The sequence below is a fragment of the Emydura macquarii genome, unplaced genomic scaffold (assembly GCF_026122565.2).
Source record: "Emydura macquarii macquarii isolate MOO-44397 ecotype Brisbane River unplaced genomic scaffold, CSIRO-AGI_Emac_v2 contig_3477, whole genome shotgun sequence".
NCBI lineage: Eukaryota > Metazoa > Chordata > Testudines > Chelidae > Emydura > Emydura macquarii.
Genome location: NW_027133614.1, coordinates 1,526,386 through 1,549,296, shown reverse-complemented (window position 1 = coordinate 1,549,296; position 22,911 = coordinate 1,526,386). Strand labels below are relative to the sequence as shown.

The 22,911-nt window shown below is 48.2% G+C and overlaps 1 protein-coding gene across 1 annotated transcript in view; it reads right to left on the bottom strand.

Annotated features, from left to right (window-relative positions):
- The window catches only part of CACNA1E (calcium voltage-gated channel subunit alpha1 E), a 315,011-nt gene that overhangs the window by 85,741 nt on the left and 206,359 nt on the right, over nucleotides 1-22,911 (bottom strand). Inside the window, exons 12-14 of the mRNA XM_067535176.1 lie at nucleotides 5,289-5,404; nucleotides 969-1,022; nucleotides 442-531 (exon numbers count right to left, since the gene is read on the bottom strand). Coding sequence (XP_067391277.1) covers nucleotides 442-531; nucleotides 969-1,022; nucleotides 5,289-5,404 — 260 coding nt within the window. The remainder of the gene's footprint in view (nucleotides 1-441; nucleotides 532-968; nucleotides 1,023-5,288; nucleotides 5,405-22,911) is intronic.

The window sequence follows — 22,911 nt, the reverse complement described above, 5'->3', positions numbered from 1 at the left end:
CAGAGGACCTGAGCAGGTCAAACTCCCTCCGGACCAGGGGATGGGGGGAATTATTTCCTCGCTCAAGGACTCCAATATGGCCGGAGGGGCTTAATCTGCCAGCTCCCATACAAGCTCTGTAATGCAGCAGAAACAGCGCGGGGGCTCTATTCCCTATGCTAACCACTATGGTGCTGTAACGTTTTTATAGTGGGGGTGCTGAAGGTGGATACCATGTATTTGGTTGTTATTACTACTTCAAGCACCCCAAGTTCCAGCACCTATGCTAACAACTGGCAGAAACATAAAGTCTTTGCCCACATCCACTTTGGCTTTGCTCCCCTCAGGATTTTACAAGATGCTCCACATCATTAAAGGATGTGTGGTGAGGAGACTCTGGATTGCTTCAACTTTGGGCCCCGGGCAAGAGCCACACGGGCTGGTGACCCGGCCTTCACTCACCCACGGAGGAGATATCGATGCAGTGTTCGTCACTCGAGTCACGATTCATGGCTTCTGTCCGGTTCCTTTTGATGGTTGCTCTCCGGAGCACTGGCAATGAAGAAGAGGGGAGCTCTAGTTACCACTGCAGCTGAATGTCACCTGCAGACTGTTCAACTGTGTCCTACCCAGGCTGTTACTTGGTACCAGCGTACTCGGCAACTGGGGTCTCGGTAACTGAATGAGGCTGCTCTCAGTTCCCAGCACTACAGTAAGTCAGGGGCTGTGTACCAAGAGACACTGCAGATCGGCTCCGTGCTCTCTGGCACGTTGTACTCTCCCTAACTGCCGTCGAGTCCCACTACTATAGCATGATTGCCTCCTGTTAGCCAGCAGAAACAGTGGTTTGGTTCCCAGCGCGCGCACGCACACACGCACACACACACGCCCCCCCAATTATGTACCTGGTTCCCATTGCTCTAGTGAGGTGATAGTTAGAGGCAAAGAAGGGAATGCAGCTACATTAGAGAGTTTATTGTTTCCCTTACCTTCCAAGGCTGATGTCCCAGCATTTTTATTCTCTTCAGCCAGCATTACTTCCTCTACATAAAAACAAATGGTTTAGTAAATTATCTCCAAGTGTCTGATACATCAGGGAGGGAAGGAAAAAAAAAAAAAAAGAAAGCTCAGAGCACCCACAGACTTCATGTCTGGCACTCCCAGCCAGAGGGAGGAGGAAGGGCAGTGAAAGGGAGAAAGACAGAGAACACATCAGAATCACAGAAATGTAGGACTGGAAAGGACAGTGCAGTCTCCTGCACTGAGACTGGACTAAGTATTATCGAGCCCATCCATGACAGGTGTTTGTCTAACCTGTGCTTAAAAACCTCCAATGACAGAGATACCACAACCTCTCTAGGTAATTTGTTCCAGTGATTAACTACCCTGACAGTTAGGAAGATTTTCCTAATGTCTAACCTAAATTTCCCTTGCTGCAATTTAAGCCCATTACATCTTTTCCTATCCTCAGTGGATAAGTAGAACAATTTATCACCCTCCTCTTTATAGCAACCTTTTACGTACTGGAAGACTGTTTCCATGTCCTGACTCAGTTTTCCTTTCTCCAGACTATACAAACGCAATTGTTTTCAACCTTTCCTCAGAGGTCATGTTTTCATTTTTTTTGCTCTTCTCTGGACTTTCTCCAATTTATCCACATCTTAAGTGTGGTACCCAGAACTGGATACAATACTCTGAGGCATTATCAGAATGGAGTAGAACAGAAGAATTACTTCTTGTGTCTTGCTTACCATACTCCTGCTAATACATCCTAGAATGATGTTCGGTTTTTGTTTTTTTTTTGGGGGGGGGGAGGGAGGGGGGGGGTGTTTGAAACAGGGTGACCCTGTTGACTCATTTAGTTTGTGGTCCACTATAGTACCCAGATCCTTTTCTGCAGTACTCCTTCCTAAGCAGACATTTCCCATTTTGTATCTGCACCATTGATTATTCCTTTCTAAGTGGAGTACTTTGCATTTGTCCTGACTGAATTTCATTCTGTTTATTTCAGACCATTTCTCCAGTTTGTCAAGAGCATTTTGAATTTGTTTTGAAGGCAAAACAATGGAGGAAAGACAGCATCTGATACATGAGAAAGCCATGTAGGGAAGTGGAGCAGATCCACCACATGAGAGCAACATGAGATAACACGATTAGTCAGGAGATGCTGATGCAGTGCTGTTAGCATTGATTAGAACTGTACTAATATGCAGCAGAGATTGGGGAGCCCCACTGTGGCTTCCTGCACCTTGTGATTAAGCAGATACAATTTGACAGTGGTGGAAAGAATCAGCTACACAACACTACGTCAGCCAATCGGAAAGAAAAATGACTTCCAATCCACTGCCTGCTGCCTCTCCAAGAGGTAAGCTCTCTTAAAGGCCAACAAAGATGTTTAAGAAATAGAGCTGGGCTACATTTTTCAGACAAATAGTGTATTTGACGAAAAATGCAGTTTCAGTTAACCTTAAACTGTTCATAAATTTTGACACAAATAATTTTTATTAGTCACAAAATGGCCATAGGAGGAGGTGGTGGTCACTCTACCACCCCTCCACTATAACCTTTTGCCCAGTGGGTAAGACAGGGTAGGACACTTCTCAAGTCGCTGAAAATGCTGAAAAATTTCATATTTTTTTTGACAAGAACTGATGTTTTTATTTTAATTTTTCAGGACTGCAATCGAACCAAAAAATCAGTTATTTGCCCACCTCTAATAATAAGCCCTGAACACATCTTTCTAGTCAAAATACTATTTTCTATAAGGAAAAACTGTGAGATTTGTTTCTGGAATATGCCTGTGGTTGAGATTTTTAAACTAACATTTATCATGGCTTCAGAGGTTATAAAAAGTGGCAGATTTACATCATGATTCTTAGCTCCAAGATCTTGGAGACGTCAGCAGGAATATGCCACAGAACAACCCAGTCCTAGAACAGAAAAGGAATCTAAATACATATGGGGCCAGATCCTCAGCTGGTGCCAATGGACACAGCTATGCTCATGTACACCAGCCGAGAGGATCAGGCCCTGAATGTTGTCGTCATTGCTGAAAACAAATTAGTGTGGTGAATCTAAATCAGTTTGGTCATTTGATTGAGATCAGCAACCAAGTTTTCAGAGGCTTCAATTTATCCAAAATTCTTGGGTGTGCATGGCTGGAACGCCCCTCCTTTTCTTACAGTATCTCCAGCACCCCTTGCTTCCACTCTGAGCAGAAATGCCATAGAAACAACACTTCTTATGGCATTTTGGACCTTCTTTTTCTGCTCCCAGCCAGAACCAGGAAGCACAAAGACATGTGAAAGTCAAGCCATTTTTTAAAGTAGAGATGGGCATGAACCAAAACCGTAGATCCAAACTGGATCACTGGACAAGTCGGGAACTAAATCCACAGCTGAACTTTGTGGCTCAGGCTCATCCTGAAGTTAAAAAGCCTTTTGTGAATCTCAACTTGTTGTTGGTATGAGTTTTGAATGAAGGTGCAAGTCTTTTTTTATTTTATCTGAATCCGCTCCCCCAATCCTATTTAAAACCCCTTCCTACGCACCATGACCTAAGCAGAGGCCTTTGGCTAAATTCTTCAGTGACAGATGAGGATGTAAGTGACACATTGGTGACAAGTTAGAAAACAGGTGTGATAGCCAAAGTCTGTATCATGTCTATTTGGAAATCTATAGCTGTAGAGAAAAAGCCTTCATTTTCTTAGATGCAGTCACAGGCTGGGAGCTGGGGGTGGAACTGCTGACAAAGGGACCATGCGTTCAATCAGAAAACCTGCAGTGATGGAACTGGCTTGAAAGCGACTAATTGACCCTCGCTTATGCCAACTTATGGCCCTACCGTGGTAGATAATGACAGCAAATGCAAAGCCCCAGCCAGGCCCCTTAGGATGGCGGGAAGTCCGACCAAACAGTTCATTATTTAAAATATAAAATTGGCACCTTTTTATATAAGTCCTACACACACACACACAGCTTTGTTAGAAGGACGTGAAGGTTGCAAGCACATGACAGTGGTTTGACTTGTATACGACCTTTCAGTATTATGATAGTTAAAAGAAAATCATAAACAACAAACACTAGAAACTCAGGAAACTCTGAACATGTGAACGTTCACACCTGTGTTACCAAACTGCCTTAGCACTGTTCCCTGTATAGATATCGACCTATTATCAGCCCTTCTTTGCATGCACAATATTAAAAACATGCTCCACAGAACATGGGCTTGATAATCTGCTTTGTCCATTCATGTTTCCAACACAGCAGCTAAGTGCTATGCTGGATCATCACACCACCTGTGGCCGTTTTCACAAGAGCTCCGAGTTTATGATCTGAGGCCAGGAGGATTGCATGCATGGAGACGTGTTTGCTCTGTCACTAATGACACCTGGACAAAAGGTTGCCATATGGAAGCTTTAGTGCTAAGCAGCTCCCAGGATCAGCCATTCCTGAGGATGGGGAATGATAGCACATGACAGCAATCTGTCAGACTATGTCTGTGTGCTGTGTCTGACTGCAAAGATGGTCACAAAGCAACATAACCACTACGATGTCAGGGCTGCAATGAGTTCCGTGATCGGATCTCCTTCTGGGCAACAGAGGTTGTCTGACGCACTCTAATTGTGGCCACTGATAACATGGAACTATTTGTTACTGCAGAGTCACTATGAATTTCTGATTTCCTCATGGCATCGTTATGGGAGAAGAGCTAAAATATTTTAGCTGGATCATTGGGCAGCTTTCTTAATGGACACTGAAGTTAGGTCCAGTACCTGTAGGCTACCAAACACACTGTCCTGGGCAACTCATCCACTCCCCTTGGGATTTACACCTTCATTGTTTTGCATGGTCAGTATCTCAGCATCCTCTCCTGAATACACACTCAAGTCAAAACCTGCCCTCTCTTCCACCCAAGTAACCTCCTTGCACTGCAGTGGAGTTATGCTTTAGTAACCAAAGGTAGAATTCAGCCCAGCCATGGCAACTTTCACATGCTTTGGCCTCCAACATGCCATTCAGTCTCATGCGACTCAGCAGCGCAGTTTCTGCCCCAGTGAAATGTTTTGTGGGGGAGGCGTGAGGCAGAGACAGTCTGGATGTGGGAGAGGGGCAGAGAAACGTATGGACCCACAAGCTGTGCAACACGGAGCTAATTCCTTAATCAGCGATGGCAGCTTCTGACTTCACAGGCCTCTGCTGAACGACAGAGGGAGCACAGTAGCTTCCTTCCCCCGAGACAGCGGGGTCACTGGTCATTCACACTGATACGCTGCCCCTAGGACAGCTGCTGCCTGTTGCCAGCCTTACCTGCTTTGTCTATCCAAGCCCTATAGCCATTCAATTCCCGTTCGATCTGCTGCTGACGCCGCAACTTCATGAAGGCTCTGCGGTTCTCCACTCGCTCTCGCTCTTTGGCAAATTCCCTGGAAACACAGAAGGGCAACATTGGTTTTGTCAAGGGATGGTGGCATGGCTAGGACATGGGAGGTGTGAGCACGCATGTGCGAGGGAGAGCAGGACAGCACGGCTGGGTCAGGGGGGGGGTGCACGTGCAGGGCGGCAGGGCTATGACAATAGAGGCAGGTGGATGTACGCAGGGTGACACGGCTGCCTGCTGGTACAGGGTGTGTATGTGCGCACAAAGGGTGGCTCAGCTGGGACAAGGGTGTGTGTGTGTGTCATGGCTGGGGTAAGGGTGTGTGTGTGTGTGTGTGTGTGCAGGGAGGCACAGCAGGGACAATGGTAGGGCCAGTGGTGTGCAAGTTGAATGAGCTGGGGCATAGGGCTGTGCCTGGGGCAGCGTGGTCGGGACAGGAGACAGCTATCAGAGCAGAATGAAGGATGGCAGGCTTAGAGGGAGGGACAGAAGGGTAACTGAGAGGAACAGGAGGAGAGCTAGGGAGGTGGAGGAGTGGTTGCACAGCTGGCCGGCTAGGGCAGAGGGAAACAAGAGGGATAGCTGAAGCAGATGTAAACACTTCCCCCTGCTCATGGAGGAAGGCTGGCTGGAGCAGATGGGTAAGATGAACAGATCTACTGAGCTAAAGCATGGGTATAGCAGGGACGAATGAGACAAAAGGATGAATAGATGGGATCAAGGTACAGATGGAGCAAATGCACAGTGTGATGCATGGAGAGGGAGAAGTAAGGAGGGGTGCTGCCAACCTGGCATTTTAGTTTTTACTGACATGAATATCAGAAGTTGATTTATTTTACTGACACGGTAAACTTTTAACTGACATCACTAAAAATACCATAAACAATATAATAATGTCACAAAAGTGTGAACTCGCTCACGATATTCTGTACACAGGAATTTGGAATTAGCAATTGTTTTAGCTGCAGTTAATTGATCAATCGGGTTCTTTGGGTGTGTGCAAGAATAGAAAACAAGAAATTGATAAAGTCATGATCGGTGTAGTTTTATGATACAAGAAGTGATTCTGAACGACAATCAATTTCAAAATACAATGTTTTATTTCTACCCAATTTTACAGACATTTTCATTTATTTACAGATTTACTGAGTGTTAAAATTGTACATTTTTTTACTGACTGTCCGTAAATTTACGGACGGTTGGCAAGCCTGAGAGGAGTGAAGCTGATGAAAGTTAAATGAAATCTCCACATTCTCCAGCATCTCTGACCAGAAGCAATCCTGCCCAGCACCTGTGCACAGTTCGGAAGGCAGGTTATGGCCCAGATCCTAACTCAGCTCTCCCTCCTCCCAACACTTGCCAAGCTCTGCCACTCCACTGACCTCTTTCAAAGGTGTGGGGGGCACAATTGGGCAGGATTTGCAGACACTTGGCGATGGGACCTGAGAAGGGGCAGGTGCAGTGGGTGAAGAGCCAATGCTGGGAAACTCCAGGGGGTGGGCAGACTGGGGCAGGTAGACGCAGACCTGCAGTGCTTGATCCAGGAAGCCAAGTGAGAGCGTTCCTGCCACCTGAATTGATGCTCTCTCTACCCATCTCCCAGAGACAGATCCTTATAATTCCACTCAGTCACTGTGTGCTGGCTTGTAGCAGGCACAGCTCCTCTTTACACAGACTGCAGTGCTGCCGAGGGTTGGGGGAGGCGGGACAGAATGCATTATTAAGACAAAATTTATTCCACCGCAGCCCTGCTGTATGCTCCAGGGATCTGTGCAAGGTGGGGAAGGTTGGGGTGCAGCCCTGAGAAGAGGGGGAGCCCCCAGCAACTCCAGCCTTCTCTAGTCACAAGGAGATGGTGATGTGGCCCCCAGACCTGCTCTTCCCTCTGCAGAGCTGACAGCCCAGCCCGGTAATGAGGAGGAGAATCAAAAATGACCAAGATGACCCAGGTAAACGCATTTCCCTACCCTCGCTGCAGGCGCACAGATGCCAGCAAAGCGCTGCGTTCCCACCCAGCGGAAAGAGACTTTCCAACTCTGTCACGGAAAATGCATCGGGTAGATATTTTAAGCTGGCAGCTTCGTCAGTGCCTGGTTTCACAGCCTCTTCAGCCAGGAGAGTGCGGAGGTCTGAGGGGGCCCTCGCTGGGCCCCTTGAGTCACTGACAGTTCAGGGGTTTGCTCTGGATCAAACTCCCACAAGGTTTGTGATTACCCAAGTGCCTTTTGAGAGGCTACCTGCACCCTCTTTTGCTTCCAGACAGCTCTCAAACACCCTCACCCCTGCACCCTCAACAGGGCTTGTCCAAGGTCACTCAGGCAGGCTGTAGCAGAGCTGGGAACCCAGTGATCTCCTGAGTCCAAGTCTAGGGCCTTTACCATTACACCATCCTACCATCCTATAATCTTGTTTATCGTTCTTATTTAGTCATCCATTCCTTATTTGAGGGAAGGCTGTTGGATACTGATCCACATGTGCACTAACACAGGACATTGGGGACATTTTCTAAGCAAGACACACACAGCTATACATGCCTGCAGACCTCAAGGTAGCTCACCTGCATGTGAAGTCATTCGCACAGCACAGAGAACACGGGGTCTCACAGGACCACAACGTGCCGATGCAGACTACAGCTAACACCCATTCCCAGCTTCCCAGGCACAATGCGGGCTCCCAACAAGCTGGGCAGTGGGTTGCTGTCATTTGGGGCCATGATTAAAATGCCCAAAGCTCTGCTAAATCTGGACAGGTCTGCCTGCAGGAGCCCCTGCACAGCAATCAGTCGGAAGAGGGAGGAAAGTAGCCTTCCCTATTTTAATACTCTACTATCTTTAAGAAAAAACAAACAAATTAGTACGTTTCAAAGGAAGGTTGGACACATGAGTAAGGGATGCATCTGTGGCAACATTAGCATTAGTTATCAGTTCTCCTGCCTCACAATATAAACTGTTCCTCACTCCCAGATGGGAGGAGATTTCCCCTCTGTGGGATAAGGTTGCATGATTGGGGCCAGATTTTCAAAGAGAGCTCAGTTCCCATTTAGGCATCTGCATAATTGGGCCAGGTTTTCCAAAGAGTTCAACACCCAACGTGCTGAGCTGTTTCGAAAATCTGGCCCAGTTTGCGAGTGCTGAGCTCCTTTGAAAATTCTGACCTTGAGAATGGTGGGGGGGTAAGACCTTCCTCTGAAACGTCCAGCGTTGGCTGTGTCCAGAGAGAGGACACTGGTCTGGTCTGGTGTTTCCTATAGTTACTATTATAAAAGGAAACCACAGAAGCTAAAATCTATTATGACTGGATTCCCTTTGGCCTCAAGCATCCCCCATAAACACCAGGAAACTCGGAGTAAAGGCTGAGATTCCCTCCTTAACCCACCCTCATTGTGCTTGCATGTTGCTGACTCCTCACACTCTGGGAATCTTACCTATGGTACCCAGGGCCCAAGCATAATTTTTCCAGGCCCGATACAACTTGTAACACAGGGCCCCTCCCACACAATCCCTCACCCCATACGTACACTCTCATGAGCCATGAACATTTTTTCCCTCATTTCCACCCCATCCCCATCCCCATCCCTGATGCACCCACGCTGAGGATCAAGGGATTAGGTGGCACAAACAACAATCTGCGTGAGGGAGACCCTTCTCTCTGTAAAAGCTGCTTTGCTTTAGTGATCAGCAATGCACACATCTCCGATTCAGTACAAATAAAGCTTTGCTTATGGATTCAGGGTCTCTTGCTGTTGTCATAGTAACCCAGTCAGCAATGAACCCCTTAAGGATGGGAAAGCCTACAAGATGCAAAGACCTACTTACATACACACACATGGCTATTCAAGTCTATACACGAGTATTAATGCTCATACACTGGAACACAGAGGCTCACCCCTCTGTATGCTTCACACACCTCCATGCTGGACATACACAAAGAAAAGCACACACATACAGACAAACTTGTGATAATACTAGCACATTTACACACCATGCCCATCATCATCCACAAAAGAAAACATGCACACGCCTGCGGCATCACAGTCACACACCAGGATACTTAGTCAGGACACACACATGCAATCACATGCATGACCAGCGACATACATGCAAACAACATGAATGCACAAAGCCACACAAACACATGCCCAAACTCATATACACACCCCGAACTGGTGCTGACTTCGCTAATATGCAAATAGAATCATATACATATACATACCTGCCCTCAAAATGCACGAGCGTCTGCTGATAATTCTGGCTCACACACTGGTGTGCACACATCAGCGACCACATCCACATGCCCACTTCCTGTATGCTGCCATACCAAGTGACCACATATAGACAGGAAAAAAATGCAGGACTACATGCATTCATGCACCAAAAGGGCCATATGGAAACAGAAGCATGGGAAAATATGCCAAGTAACACCACTATGGCACTAAAAACACACACGAATTCACACACATGCTGTATGCAGGCATGGCACACACATCCATACAGGAACCATCTGCATGGAGGCTCACATGACTACACACACTGTACGAAGTGATGCATTTGGTGTACACACCCACACATGCACGTTTAGTCATACACGCACGCATGCACACACACATACACACAGTGTTGCCATTTGCATGGACACAATACTCTGAGGATATACAATCATACACCTATGTAAACTCCCACTCCCATTCACAGTGGGCCACATTAATCTCTGGTGTAACTCCAGTGAAGGAAATGTATGCACAAGTGATGAATTCTGCCTGTTGTGCCCAGACATACACAGGCACACACATGCTGGTGCTGGTGTGTGGCATGGACACACACACACACAGCACATGGCTAAAGTAAGTGCCATTCACAACACTTCAGTAGATACAAAAGTCCACGACACATGAAGAATAAGGCACAAAGAAGTTCACTTCAAGTACTGCACCCCCCTCCTGGCCTTGTAGCATTCTAATTACAGCATGAAAGAGGCGTGATTATGAAGAACAAATGGCTGTGTTCTTTTACAAGACAAGTGTCTCTGTACTTTGAGATCCCAGCAGCCATCTCCCTACCCAAAACATTCAAAGCAATCTAAAGAATTGCTATGTCTGCATTAGAGGGAGTTTGAGTTTATTACCCAGGCAGAGCCATTACACACTTAGCACTGTGTGGGCATTTTTTTTGTGAAAAAAAATGTTCTGACTGTTCCCAGAATCTTTTGTTTAAGATCCCCAGACAATCTGAGCACTTTTAATTCCACCCCAGGAAGGTTAAGTTTCCTGCCGCTCTGGTGTTTAGCATCAAATGGCTCTCCCCCTCTATCTGCAGACCTCAGACTAAATGAGACCTTCTCTACTCCTACACTAGAGGAGAGAGGAGTGCACAGAGAGAAAAGGAGACTGAAAATGTGAAAAAGAAGGCAAGGAGAAAAGGAACGGGAGACGGGATAAGAAAAGCCTCTTACAGCCGATCGGCAAATAGACTCGGAGCTCTTGGTTTGATATTTGGGAACAAGGTGTCTATGCAGCATTGCAAAGGGCAGTAGAAATCATCTGTGCTGAAGTATCTATTCTGGATCATTCAGTACCACCTAATCTCTGCTCACCAGCAGGTGCTGGGCACCACAGAACATGGAGATGCCACTTGGAAACTGAGGGTTGTCTACACTTGACATGCTACAGTGCTGCAACGGTGCCACTGCAGCGTTTCAGTGTAAACGCTACTGACACTGACGGGAGGGGTTCTCCTGTTGGCAGAGGAAATCCATGGCCCCCAGAGGCAGGAGCTCTGTCTACACTGGGAGTTAGGCTGGCCTGGAGGGGTGGATTTTTCACATCACCACCATATTCTGATACAACCTCATGTGGGAAAGCTTCACTGTCAGGGCCACATAACAGCCAGCTAGTCCAACGGGTAGGGCAAACCCAGCCGAGCTCGAACCACCCTGTGAAAGTGAGCGCGAGTGGCTACCCTCCTGCTCCTACAGGAAGGTGGTGTGTGAGCTCCACTCTCCTCCAGATGAAAAGCTCAGGTGAGCAGGAAGGAGGATGAGTTGCTGGCCCCCATGAGGTGAACGCACTGGCGGGGATGGCTTTTTCTGGCTTTCTTTCATTGAGTGCCAGTGGTGTGCCCTCACTGCACAGAAGATACAGGAGACACATCTTGGGCCAGATTCTCCACTGGTGTGCTTCAGCACAGCTATAATGAAGTCAATACAGCTATGCTGATTTACCCCCAGCTGAGAATTTGGCCCTGTCTTTCTTTCCTCTTGCCTGTCCCTGCCGTCTTCAGAAATGCTTGGCTGCTCCCACCATGGCTGTGCAGGTGGCATTGCCTCCTTTATCTGAATGAGCTGCTTGCTTGGGCTATGTCTACTCTACCACTTTTGTCGGTATAACCTGTGTCACTCAGGGGTGTGAAAAAAATTACACACCCCGAGTGACATAAGTTACACCAACAGAAGTGCTGGTGTGCACAGCGCTATGTTGGCGGGAACCACCACCACTCATTGGGGGTGGTTTAATTATGCCAACAAGAGAGCTCTCTCCCACTGGCATAGAGTGGCTACAAGAGAGATCTTACAGCACCGCAGCTGCATCAGTACAGCTGTGCTGCTGTAAGCTTTCGAGTGTAGATATGGCCTTATTGAGAGAAGCTGTTGTAACCGCACAACTATGATGAAAGGAATGGAAGTTAGCTCAGTCTGTTTAGCTTAAGAAAGAGAAGGTTAAAGGGTGACTTGATCACAGTCTAGAAGTACCTACCCGGGGAACAGACATTTGATAATCCGGGATTCCTCAACCTAGCAGAGAAAGGTATAACAAGAGCCAATGGCTGGAAATTGAAGCTAGACAAATTCTGACTAGAAATAAGGTGCACATTATTAACACTGAGGGTAATTAACCATTGGAACAACTCAGCAAAGGTGACTGTGAATTCTTCATCACTGGAAATCTTTAAATCAAGATGGGCTGTTCTTTCTAAAAGGTAAGTGCTAATCAATTCAGGAAAGTCCTATGGACTGTATTACACAGAAGGCCAGTCTAGATGTTCACAATGTTCTCCTCTGGCTTTACAATCTACGAAATGTGTCCAAGAAGAAATCCAGCCTGAATCCCATGGAAAGCCAATGGAAACTTCCCATTCACAATCCCCCTTTCTGCGTCTTTAATAGGCACAGTGAGCTCACACCCTCTCAGTGCATGAAGGCAGGATACTTCAGTGTACCCTCACTAATCCTTATTAAGGGGATGGAGTTTACACGGATGGACTCTTTCCACCGCAATCAAATGTTTGGGAAGATCTAATTTAGGGGTTGATGCTGAAAAAGAGCTTTCCTGGGAGTGGCAGGAGTTCAGCATGTCCAGGGATTGGACCTCATCAGCTGCTACTGTGTTTGCAAAGATCAAATTTGGGAGGTTGTGAATCTCTAATAATTGCTTTTGTCCATTAGGAGGAAGTGGAAAAAAATAAATTAAACTCAATTTAATGAATTATTTCATTTCAAAGAGACACGTTACTGAGCAGGGCAGCAGCGGAGGCTGGTGACATCTGAAAGTGGGTGGGCGAAATTGACAGATCAAGGATTGCTCAGAACCAATTTACAGCACTGGGTAAAGATAATACTATATCTGAGTAAGAACAGGTCAGGCAATGCTGACTGACAACCATTAGAAACATTCCAAATCAGATTTAGGGTGGGATTTTCAAATGAGCCTAGAGGAAGGAGGCCCCCAACTCTCACTGAAAGGCTTTGGGTATGGAAATCTCACCCTCAGCATATCAAGGGCTTGTCTACACATACAGCACTGCACTGGCACAGCTGCGCCAGTGTTGCATTTAGTGAAGACGCTACCTACACTGATGGGAGAGCTTCTCCCATCGGCATAGGTACTCCATGTCCCTGAGAGGCAGCATGAGAGAAACCCTCCTATTGACATAGTGCTGTCTACACCACGGGCTAGGGCAATATAACTGCATCGCTCAGGGGCGTGACCTTCCCTTTTCCCCTTCAACTACCTCTGACTGGACAAACCCAGCCAAGGAAGGCAGGGCATGGCTCTCTCTGACAGTACTTTTGTGAGCTACTCCTGCCTCTCAAGGCCTAACCTCTTTGCCTCTGGAAGCACCCAGACCCTGCAAGCCTAGGAAGTGTTGGGCATCCAATCTCTGAGCCCACTGAGTGCATCGGGCCACCCATATTGCCCCATTCTTAATAAAATTGCTGGATGCATGCACTCTGCTCAGCACACTCCAGCCTGCGGACCAAGCTGCAGCACATGAGCAGAGCCCCAAGATTCTAGCGTTGGTGACATCCCATAAGCCTCATTCTCTAGTAGGTAAAGTATGGTGGGCAGAACTCAGCACTGGTTGAAGGGGGCGAAAATCCATTGAAGTCAGTGGAAGAACAGCCGCTTATGTGCCAGGGCTTCGTGTTCCGTAAAACTGACGACATTCACAGATCAGCTCTTGATGGAGAGGAACACGGAGGAATGTGACAGGGAGCAGAAGAACTCAGTTAAGTGAGGCTGGGGAGAAGAGTGCCATCTGTCCTCCTACACAGGAGGGCACCATCATAACAGCATGCCCAGTTTGTCTGGGCATTCGGAGCACAGATGGTACATTCCTCCCTTCGCTGTGAATTTTACTGGCTCCTTGCTGCTCTCCAGTACAACCTTGGCACTCCCTTCATGTAGTCCAAGAATCTGTTAGGTAGTATCTGTTACAGACCTTACTAGACACCCTAACGCTCCACAACCGGAAGTGTTTCCCCTTCCCTACAAGCACACACGCTGTACAAGAGAGAGAGACACACAGACACACACTTTGGATAAACCAGGGTCCCCAGGTCCATGCCTGAGAAGTGTAGAAAGTTCAGTGGGAGAAGTGTCCTCATATTTAAAAAAAGAAATCTCACCATAGCAGTTGGCTCCCTTTTTGGTAGATGCACCACAGAAGCCAAGGGTTTCCTGGCTATTGAAATCCTCCGGAATCTCACAGGTGTTTCCCTCCAGTTCAGGGTTGGTGCACACTTGCTGATCAATAAGCATTGGTAACGCTATCCGTGCTGTGAACAAAGAGCTTCCAGCTCCAAGGCCACTGGTCCAACACCTTTCACCAGAATCAAATGTATCACTGGCAAAACAAATAAAACCCTTCGGAATCACAGCCAGGTCAGCTCTTTGGACTCCACTTCAATCCTTACTTGGAAGCTAAAGCTGATATGAATCTCCTGGAGTCCTAAAGTCAGATCTTTGGAATTTAGTTTCCAGACAAATGTTCTGGAGGGTTCACATCTTCCATGGTAAAAGAGGACTGGCTTTTTTGCAGTTTAAGTCCTGCTCTCAGGCTCCACCTGTATTCCTTTTGATGTCAAGTGGACATTTACAAAATGACAGTGAGTGCTTTTCTGCTACACTGTTCTTCCCAATATATTTGTCTTGCTAGATATTTATACTGCAGTTATCACCGTGGCATCTGAACTTGGGTTATTATTGTGGGAAAGCTGTGGCATAGAGATGGGTCTTAATTTTGTCCTGAATGTATAACTGACCTTGCTTGGGCTGACTGCAGGTCATGGGCCTCTCCGACTTGAGCTAAAAGATTAACTCCATTAATTGACAGCTGTAACAAACTCAAACTCCTTTTGCAGAGCAGCCACTAGAAGGGGACAAAGACCCACTCCATTCTAGTGTAGGTTACAAAGGCAATGAAATGGTGGCCATTCTCAGCTTTTGTTGGAGGAAGTTCCATTGCTATAGACCAGCCAACAAAGAGACTGTCTGTCTTGGTCCCCATCTTGGTATTGGGAGTTGCACTCTCTCTGAGGAGTGCTGCTGTTGAGGGAGCTTTAGAACATAGGAGACACTCTTTGATCTCTCAGGGCCAGCCCATCGACAGCTTCGAAGGTCAAGTTCAGAAATTTAAACAACCTGGTATTTGATGGGGTGTTAGAGCACTGGTAGGAGCACCAGAGCGATGTGCTCATGTTGACAAATCCAGGTCATCAGGCAAACTGCCGCAGATGTTGCGCCAGCTGGAGCTTTTCAAATGTCTACTTTCATTTCCAGGTACAGTGTGTTGCAATAATCTAGCCTGCAGGTCAAGAATGCAGGATCACCATGTCCAGATCTGTCAAGATGGGTCAGAATCTTCTTGCCAGCTGCAAGGAGATGGTGACAGTTTCAGCAGCTGCAGCTATTTGGGTATCTATCATCAGTAATGAGTCTAAGAAAACTCATAGGCTTTGTATGATATATGTTGGGGAGCAGAATCCATTGAATGATTGATGATATGGTGTTGGCAAGGTCTTCTAAATGTCTCTCTCTTCCCATCAGCATTACTTCTATCTTGCCTGGGTTTAGCTTAAGACAACTATCTAACTCAGACACTGAGGACATTAGCAAATGGTGCTATTAACATTTTATGTGAAGGATATATAAAGCAGGGAGTGGCATTTGCATCTTGCTAGCATCAAAGTGTCTCTACCATATCCCCACCAGTAGAAGCTGATGCAGCTCCAGTGACTTCAGAAGCTGAGCTGTACTCTCAGCTCTTCCAGTGTCTCACCAAGCCTCACATAGCCACCCCGGGCTGCAATTTCCCCCCTCTTCAAACCAAGAACAAATGGACCCAACTTTTCCAGGTGCTTAGAAATCCTCAAATGAAAAGCGCTATAAAAGTATTCAAACTGAGAACCAATGGGGAAAATTGCCTGTGAATATTCATGCAATTATGAAAGCAAATTTTGATTCAACTGCATTCACCACCCATTCACTTCCTGGGAACATTCGAGTGCTTGCACTGATTACTTCATTAGTCACCTAAAGTGAATTTTGAATTGTATATTTGAGTGTCAAATTCACAATCCATGCTCATCTTGAGTCGACTTAAAGGGGTTTGGGTTTCTGAAACACTGAGCACCCAACCCCTGAAAATCAGGCCATTTAAGGAGTCTCAAGTTGGATGCTCAAAGGCTGAGACACCCGAAGCCATTAGTCAAGTTTGAGCAACAGGCCAGTGCCCCAGGATTTTATGTAACTAACCCTCACAACACAAAATTGTGAACATTTCCAACAAATGTTTCACAAGCAATCAGCAGAGTAAGGATTATCTGTCGAAGAGATTCATAAGGAATTCTCCATAATGAACATGTTTAAAAGATCTGTTGGTGAATGAATAGAAATAAAAGGGAGAACTATCAACTAAACTATCCGCTGTGAAATTTTCTGCTCAGCTATAAGAAGAAGAATTATTTCCTGGAAAGTGGGGATAAGACATCCCAATCACGCAGGGCTATTGTGACCCTGCTTGTTTGTAAAGGGCCTCAGCTTAAAAGTGCTACAGAGATGCAAAGCATTCAGCAGCTTATTGAATATGGATGCCCACCTGTCTACTGAATATAGATGACCATCTCAAAGGCTCTGTTGCTTGAATTATGGAAGGCATCCAGATACCAGGGTGATGGTGTAAGAACCTTGTAGAATAGACAGAATTATCAGGGTGCATATTGCTCACTACTCAGGATATTATAGAACATCAGCTTCTTGCTCTGGTAAACCCAACATGCGCCTCCTGATGTCAGTTGAAATAACCTGGAGAATGGCTATTTACTGTGGATGTTCGGAGACAAGTGGGAAGAACTGTTCAGATGCAAGTGTTTCTCCACCCCCTTCCCGCTGTCTTTCCTATTCAAAAGTAGCTCAAAGAAGGCAGTTTCACAACTCATTAAGTTGCCATGGCAACTGGAATTTGCAAAGTTTATTTTCCCTCCCCCCTACTCACCATCACCCCTCCCCAAACACACACACATACACACACACACACACACACACACACCCCCCTCCCTCATGGGCTTCATCAAAGCTTTTTCTCCAGAAATTACACTCTTTGAAGGAAAAGAAAGCACAGAGCTAGTTGGATTGAATCAGTCCAATAAGATATTCCTTGGTTGTGTTTTTCAGCCTCTGACCATCTCTCATAATCTCTCCCCACATAACCTTTCCATCTTCTAGAGACAATTCTCCACCACCACAAATCACCTACCCACTTTCCCAGTAAACTCTTATCTTGCAAACATTTCTTTTCCAGCATCCCAATCCAGCTGGCATACCGCCGGCCCTGGGTTTTCCATGCAGTCCGCCAAAACCCCAGCCTCTGTCAAAAATGTGCATGCGCTACTTTAACAGCTTTATTATTAATCTCTAAAACTTAATCTTATTCATCATTTGTTATGCCTTGAAAATTGGCTAGAATTTTTTTTTTTTTAAATTAGGCGAAGTGAAAAGATTTCAGAGATGGCTCAGAAGCTTCTTGAAGAAGCTGAAGAATGCTCTCCAGAGACTGAGAACACTACAGTAACCCAACCTGAAAGAAGGAAGATCTTAAGATAAAGGAATGTTGCCAAATTGATCCTTTAATTATAACATTAGTCGTTTCTTTCAAAGGCTTAGTATTGTGTGTGTGTGTGTGTGTGTGTGGGGGGGGGGGGGGGGGGGGCTTGTTTCAGAAAAGATTTAAAAATGGAGAAAATGAGATTTAACATCACTCAAATGACTGCAGGCAAATAGAAGGGGACTTAAATTACTCTCATTTGGTGCAAGGCAGCTAGGCGGGACTTTTCTGACCCTTCTGGTTAACTTTTTGTGCTGTTCTTGGCTCCTACTTCCCAGCTCAGCCACTTCAGACCTGAAAAATCCTGTCTCCCTCTTCATTCAGGAAGAACTTCGTTGCCTACCACACCTTTATAAACTCAGTTATTTCTCCAACAATAGAGGACATGGTCAGAATTTTCACTGGTTCCTTCAAGTGCTTCCCACCAGCATCATGTCTTCTCCTGGGAAGCACAAGCTAGCTCACCCTTCTGACACTGGAAGAGCAGCGAGACAGCACTGAACGTCCTAGAGGAGAGAGAGTGTTGGGAACACTTTGGTGCCACTGTATTCCATACCATCTCACGATATCATACAGCAGCCACACGTGTCCAATAAGACAAGTGATAGGATTGAGACCTGCGGAACTGGGCCTGTGACAGCTCTCAGTAAGGAGGAGCTATCTGAGATGAGGGAGCTAATGTAACTTAAGCAGCTTAATTTGACTCCATCTGCCGCTGGCAAGGTCCAACAGGTCAGCAGCAGCTGGTGATGAAACACATCAAATGCTGCCAATAGTTCAATAGAACTAAGTGTGGAAGTTTGGCCCCTGTCCATAGTCCTTTGGAGAGTCCATCAGCATGACAAGGTTTGTCTCTATGCCAAACTCATGTCTGAAGCAAGATTGGAAGGGTTCTTGGATCTCATAAGGGGTGCTTGTACTGTAGGAGCTAGTCAGCCATTGGTTTCTTATGGATCCTATCCAGGGGAGGAGAGGACAGAGACAGTGCCTTAGTTGGCAAGTTTGTTGGCATCAAATGATTTCATGAGCCCAGCCCAGATCAGTGCATGTTTTGGGGATGTTGAGAGGATGTGATTTCAGAGGAAAGCGTTGTGGGGCTCTGTTAAAAACAACCCCATTGGGGTCCCCGAGCCACAAGGCAAAATGTCCAGTTCGCATTAGGTGTCATGGCTTCCCGTGTCACTTTCAGGATCTTTGCTTGTAAAGCTGACCTGAAACCAGTCAGGGAAGGAGACGTGGCTTCTTTCTTGGTCCCTGACTCTACTTTCATAGAGCTACACAGTGTCTCAGACCCACTCAGGCTGACACTCACTCAGATTGTCTCAGACTCGATTCCATAAAGCTGTGCAATCGCTTGGTGGAAATACTTGTTTTATTTTATGTTCATTTCATCACCATAGTACCTCAGTGCCCCATACTATCTGAATGCAAATAAGTCTAGACCTGTGCAAAGAGTCTGAACATGATTACGCAGTCTAACTATGACACTTGGGAGTTTAAAAGTAGGTTTTTGGCCACTGGAGTACGCCCCAAATACTTTCCCTAATACAGCAGAAATCTTGGCAATAAAGGACATATTAAAAATGTAATAAAGGTTAAAGAAGTCAAACAAAATGTGTCCCAAGCAAAGCCTAATGCAGGCACATTTTCATGACAATCAGACTTCATTCGACTGTGTGTCCCTGTAAGCCAGTGGCATTGTCCGGCCGGGGCATCGCGACTCTTCCTCGGGCCCAGGCTCCAAGGAAGGCCACAGCGTCTCCCTTTAGGGGGAATAAGCAGTGCCAGTTCACAAGTCTTTAGACCCGGCCCCCAGCGGGACGGGCTGACAAGCAGTCTATAGCCCCCGGCCCTCAGGCAGGGCAGGGCAGGCAAGCAGTCTACAGCCCCCAGCCTTCCCACAGGTGGGGCTGTTAAAGCAGTCTGGTGCCCACAGCCCTCAGGCAGGGCAGGGAAGGCAAGTAGTCTATGGCCCCTGGCCTTACGGGGCTGTTAAAGCAGTCTGGTGCCCCCAGCCCTCAGGCAGGGTGGGGCAGGCAAGCAGTTTGCAGTCCTTGGCCCGCAAACTGGGCAGGGCTGGTTGGTTAGTCAGCAGCCCCCAGCCTTCCCACAGACGGGCCTGGTAAAGCAGTCTGGGGCCCCAGTCCTTGCAGGCAGGCGGGGCCAGTGGAGCTTGGGATCCTCTGTCTGCAACCGCAGAGGATAGCACTCCCTCCCGGGGTGGTTAGGGAAGCGGGGAGGGGGACACAGGCCCATCCATCTCTACTGCGTCCCAGCCCAGGGCCCTAGCAGTGGCAAAGCAGTTTGCCACTGAATCAGCGATGCTCCAGCAGCAACATGCTGACGGGGTTTAGCCTCTGACTCAGCAGCTTGCTAGCCGGCTGTCCCTGGGCCACTTCCTTCCCCTGGCCCCCGGTCACCTGTATGCCTCAGTTTCCCTCTGGGTCATTCGGGTACACTGCGAGTGGCAGGCCCACAAGTCCTTCCCCATTGACTGGCGGCAGGTCCAGGAACTCCTCTGCGTCATCAGCAAAGGGCAGCTTCTCCAGGTCACAGGGTCCCAGAGGTTTCTCTGGTCCACAGGGTTCCCTCAGCTCCCAGGGTCCCCGGCGTCAGGCAGCTCCTCCAGGCCTCAGGGCGTATTTCCCACCCAGGAGTCTTAGGTGGCTCGTTCCAGCTACCAGGGCCCGGTGGCCTGGTCCAATAACTAGGGCCTGTCAATCCAGGCAGGTATTGGATGCTCCACCTGGTGGGGCGGTTGCTCCAAACAGCTGCTCGGTCGGGATCGGGATCAGGTCCAGGCCTAGGCTGCGGCCTCCAGGAAGACACATCTGTCTCCGGCAGCAGCTTCCCCCTTACTGAGCTGCTAGGCTGGCCTTTTATGCTTCCTCTTCCTGCTTTGGCTCCGCCCCTCTGTTGCCGGGCAGTTTGGCCTGTAGGGCCCTGTTCTGCCTAGCAGGGGCGTCGCAACCCTTCCTCAGGCCCTGGCTCTGAGGAAGGTCACAGCGCCTTTCTACACATCCCTCCCCTCAAGTCCAGCTCCCGGTCTCTAGGGCTGGCCTGCTCCCCCTCTCCAATGCAGGACAAGGCATCACCGTTGGCGTGGTTCCTATCTGCATGGCGCTTGATGATAAAAGTGAAGGGCTGCAAGGTGAGGTACCAACGCATCACCCGGGTGTTGGTGTCTTTCATTTGGTGGAGCCAGCGGAGGGGTGAGTGGTCTGTAATCACGGTGAAGGGGCTACCAAGGAGGTAGTATCTTAGGGCCTCGAGCGCCCACTTCACGGCCAATGCCTCCTTCTCAATGGTTGTGTACCATTCTTCTCGGGAAAACAGCTTGCGGCTGATGTATACGATGGGATGTTCTTCCCCGTCAAAGTTCTGGGTGAGCACAGCCCCAGTCCGACGGCCAAGGCGTCGGACTGCACTAGAAAGGAGCGGTTAAAATCGGGACTGTACAGAACCAGCTCACGGCATAGCGCATCTTTCAGCATGATAAATGCCCTGTCACTATTTGGGGTCCACCGGACACGGAGAGGCTGATCTTTTTGTAGGAGGTCCGTAAGCAGCGCAGCGAAGGTGGCAAAGTTGGGGACGAACCATCTGTAGTAGCCCAGAAACTGACGTACCCGCTTTTTGGTGGTCGGTCGGGGGTACTCTTGCAGGGCTTGTACCTTCCTAATCAGGGGTTGCAGGGTTTCCCGACCTAAGGTGTATCCCAGGTAGGTAGTTTCCTGCCACCCTATGTGGCATTTCCGGGGGTTGGCGGTTAACCCTGCGTCCCGTAGTGTCCTCAGCACCGCGGCCACTTGGTTCAGGTGCTCACTCCAGTCTCAACTGTACACCACGACATCGTCCAAGTAGGCTGCAGTGTAATTTAGGTGTGGCCCTATAAACTGGTCCATCAGCCTCTGGAACGTCGCCGATGCCCCGTGGAGTCCGAAGGCCATCCGGACAAACTGGTATAGTCCACTGGGGGTCACAAATGCCATCTTTTCCCCGGAGCTGGCTTCAAGGGGGATTTGCCAGTACCCCTTTGTAAGATCCAGGGTGGAAAAATAGTGAGCTTCCCCGAGTTGGTCCAGCAACTCGTCGAATCGTGGCATGGGGTAGGCATCGAACTTGGAGATAAGATTGACCTGCCGAAAGTCTATGCAAAAGCGGCACGACACATCGGGCTTTGGCACTAACACAATGGGGCTGCACCACTCACTAGTCGAGGGCTCTATTATCCCCAGCCGCAACATGGCTTGGACTTCTTCCTCCACAGCTGCCTGCAGATGGCGGGGGAGTGATCTCATGCCAGTATGCACCACCTCACCAGGGCGGGTCTCGATTGTGTGGTATACCTGGGTGGTCCTCTGGGGGTCACGGTGAAGGTCATAGTGAAAGTTTCCACCAAGTGTATCACCTGTCGCCTCTGGGCCTCCATTAAGCCACTACTGAGCTGAGGTTCTCCGGGGTCCTCCTTCTTGGGGATCTGTGGGCCTAGGTCCAGATCCGGAGGGTGAGGGTTGATGAGCAAACCCTCCTGCTCATGCCAAGGCTTCAACAGGTTCAGATGGTATATTTGCTTTTTCTTCCGCCGGTCTGGTTGACGGACCTCATAATTCACTGGGCGTCCCGCTCCAGGTGATAGAGCCAGTCTTGTCGTAATTCGAATCGCGGCCACTGGGCTGCACGTTGGGGGTCGGTCACCACACTGTCTATGGCGGTCAGTTGATCGTAGGCATGGCTGAGGGTGGGGTCTTCCCACTGGTCGTGGCAAAAGTCAGTCCCTGGTTCCCCCAAGTAGTGGGGATCCTTTCCCAACGGAGGATGCTCTCCATCCTGGGTCTCTGTCTCTCCGGTCGGTTCCGTGGCGGGACCCATCTGGTCATCTCCAGGGGGCGATTCCTGGGGGGTCTGGTGCTTCCACTTCCGGAGGCCCCTCATCTGGGGCGTCTTGGCTGCCCGCCCATTGGAGGACCCCTGCAAAGTCTGGCCAGTTCCGGCCTAGGATCACGGGGTATGGGAGGTGAGGTGCCAGCCCTACTGGTAGCACCCGGGTGACCTGTCCAAAGGTCAAGGGGACCAACAGGGTGGGATAAAATTTCAGATCCCATGGATGCAACGGAGGCCAATCTGTCCAAGGACCCGCCCGTCCTCGGGGACCAGCCCCTGCAGAATGAGGGTC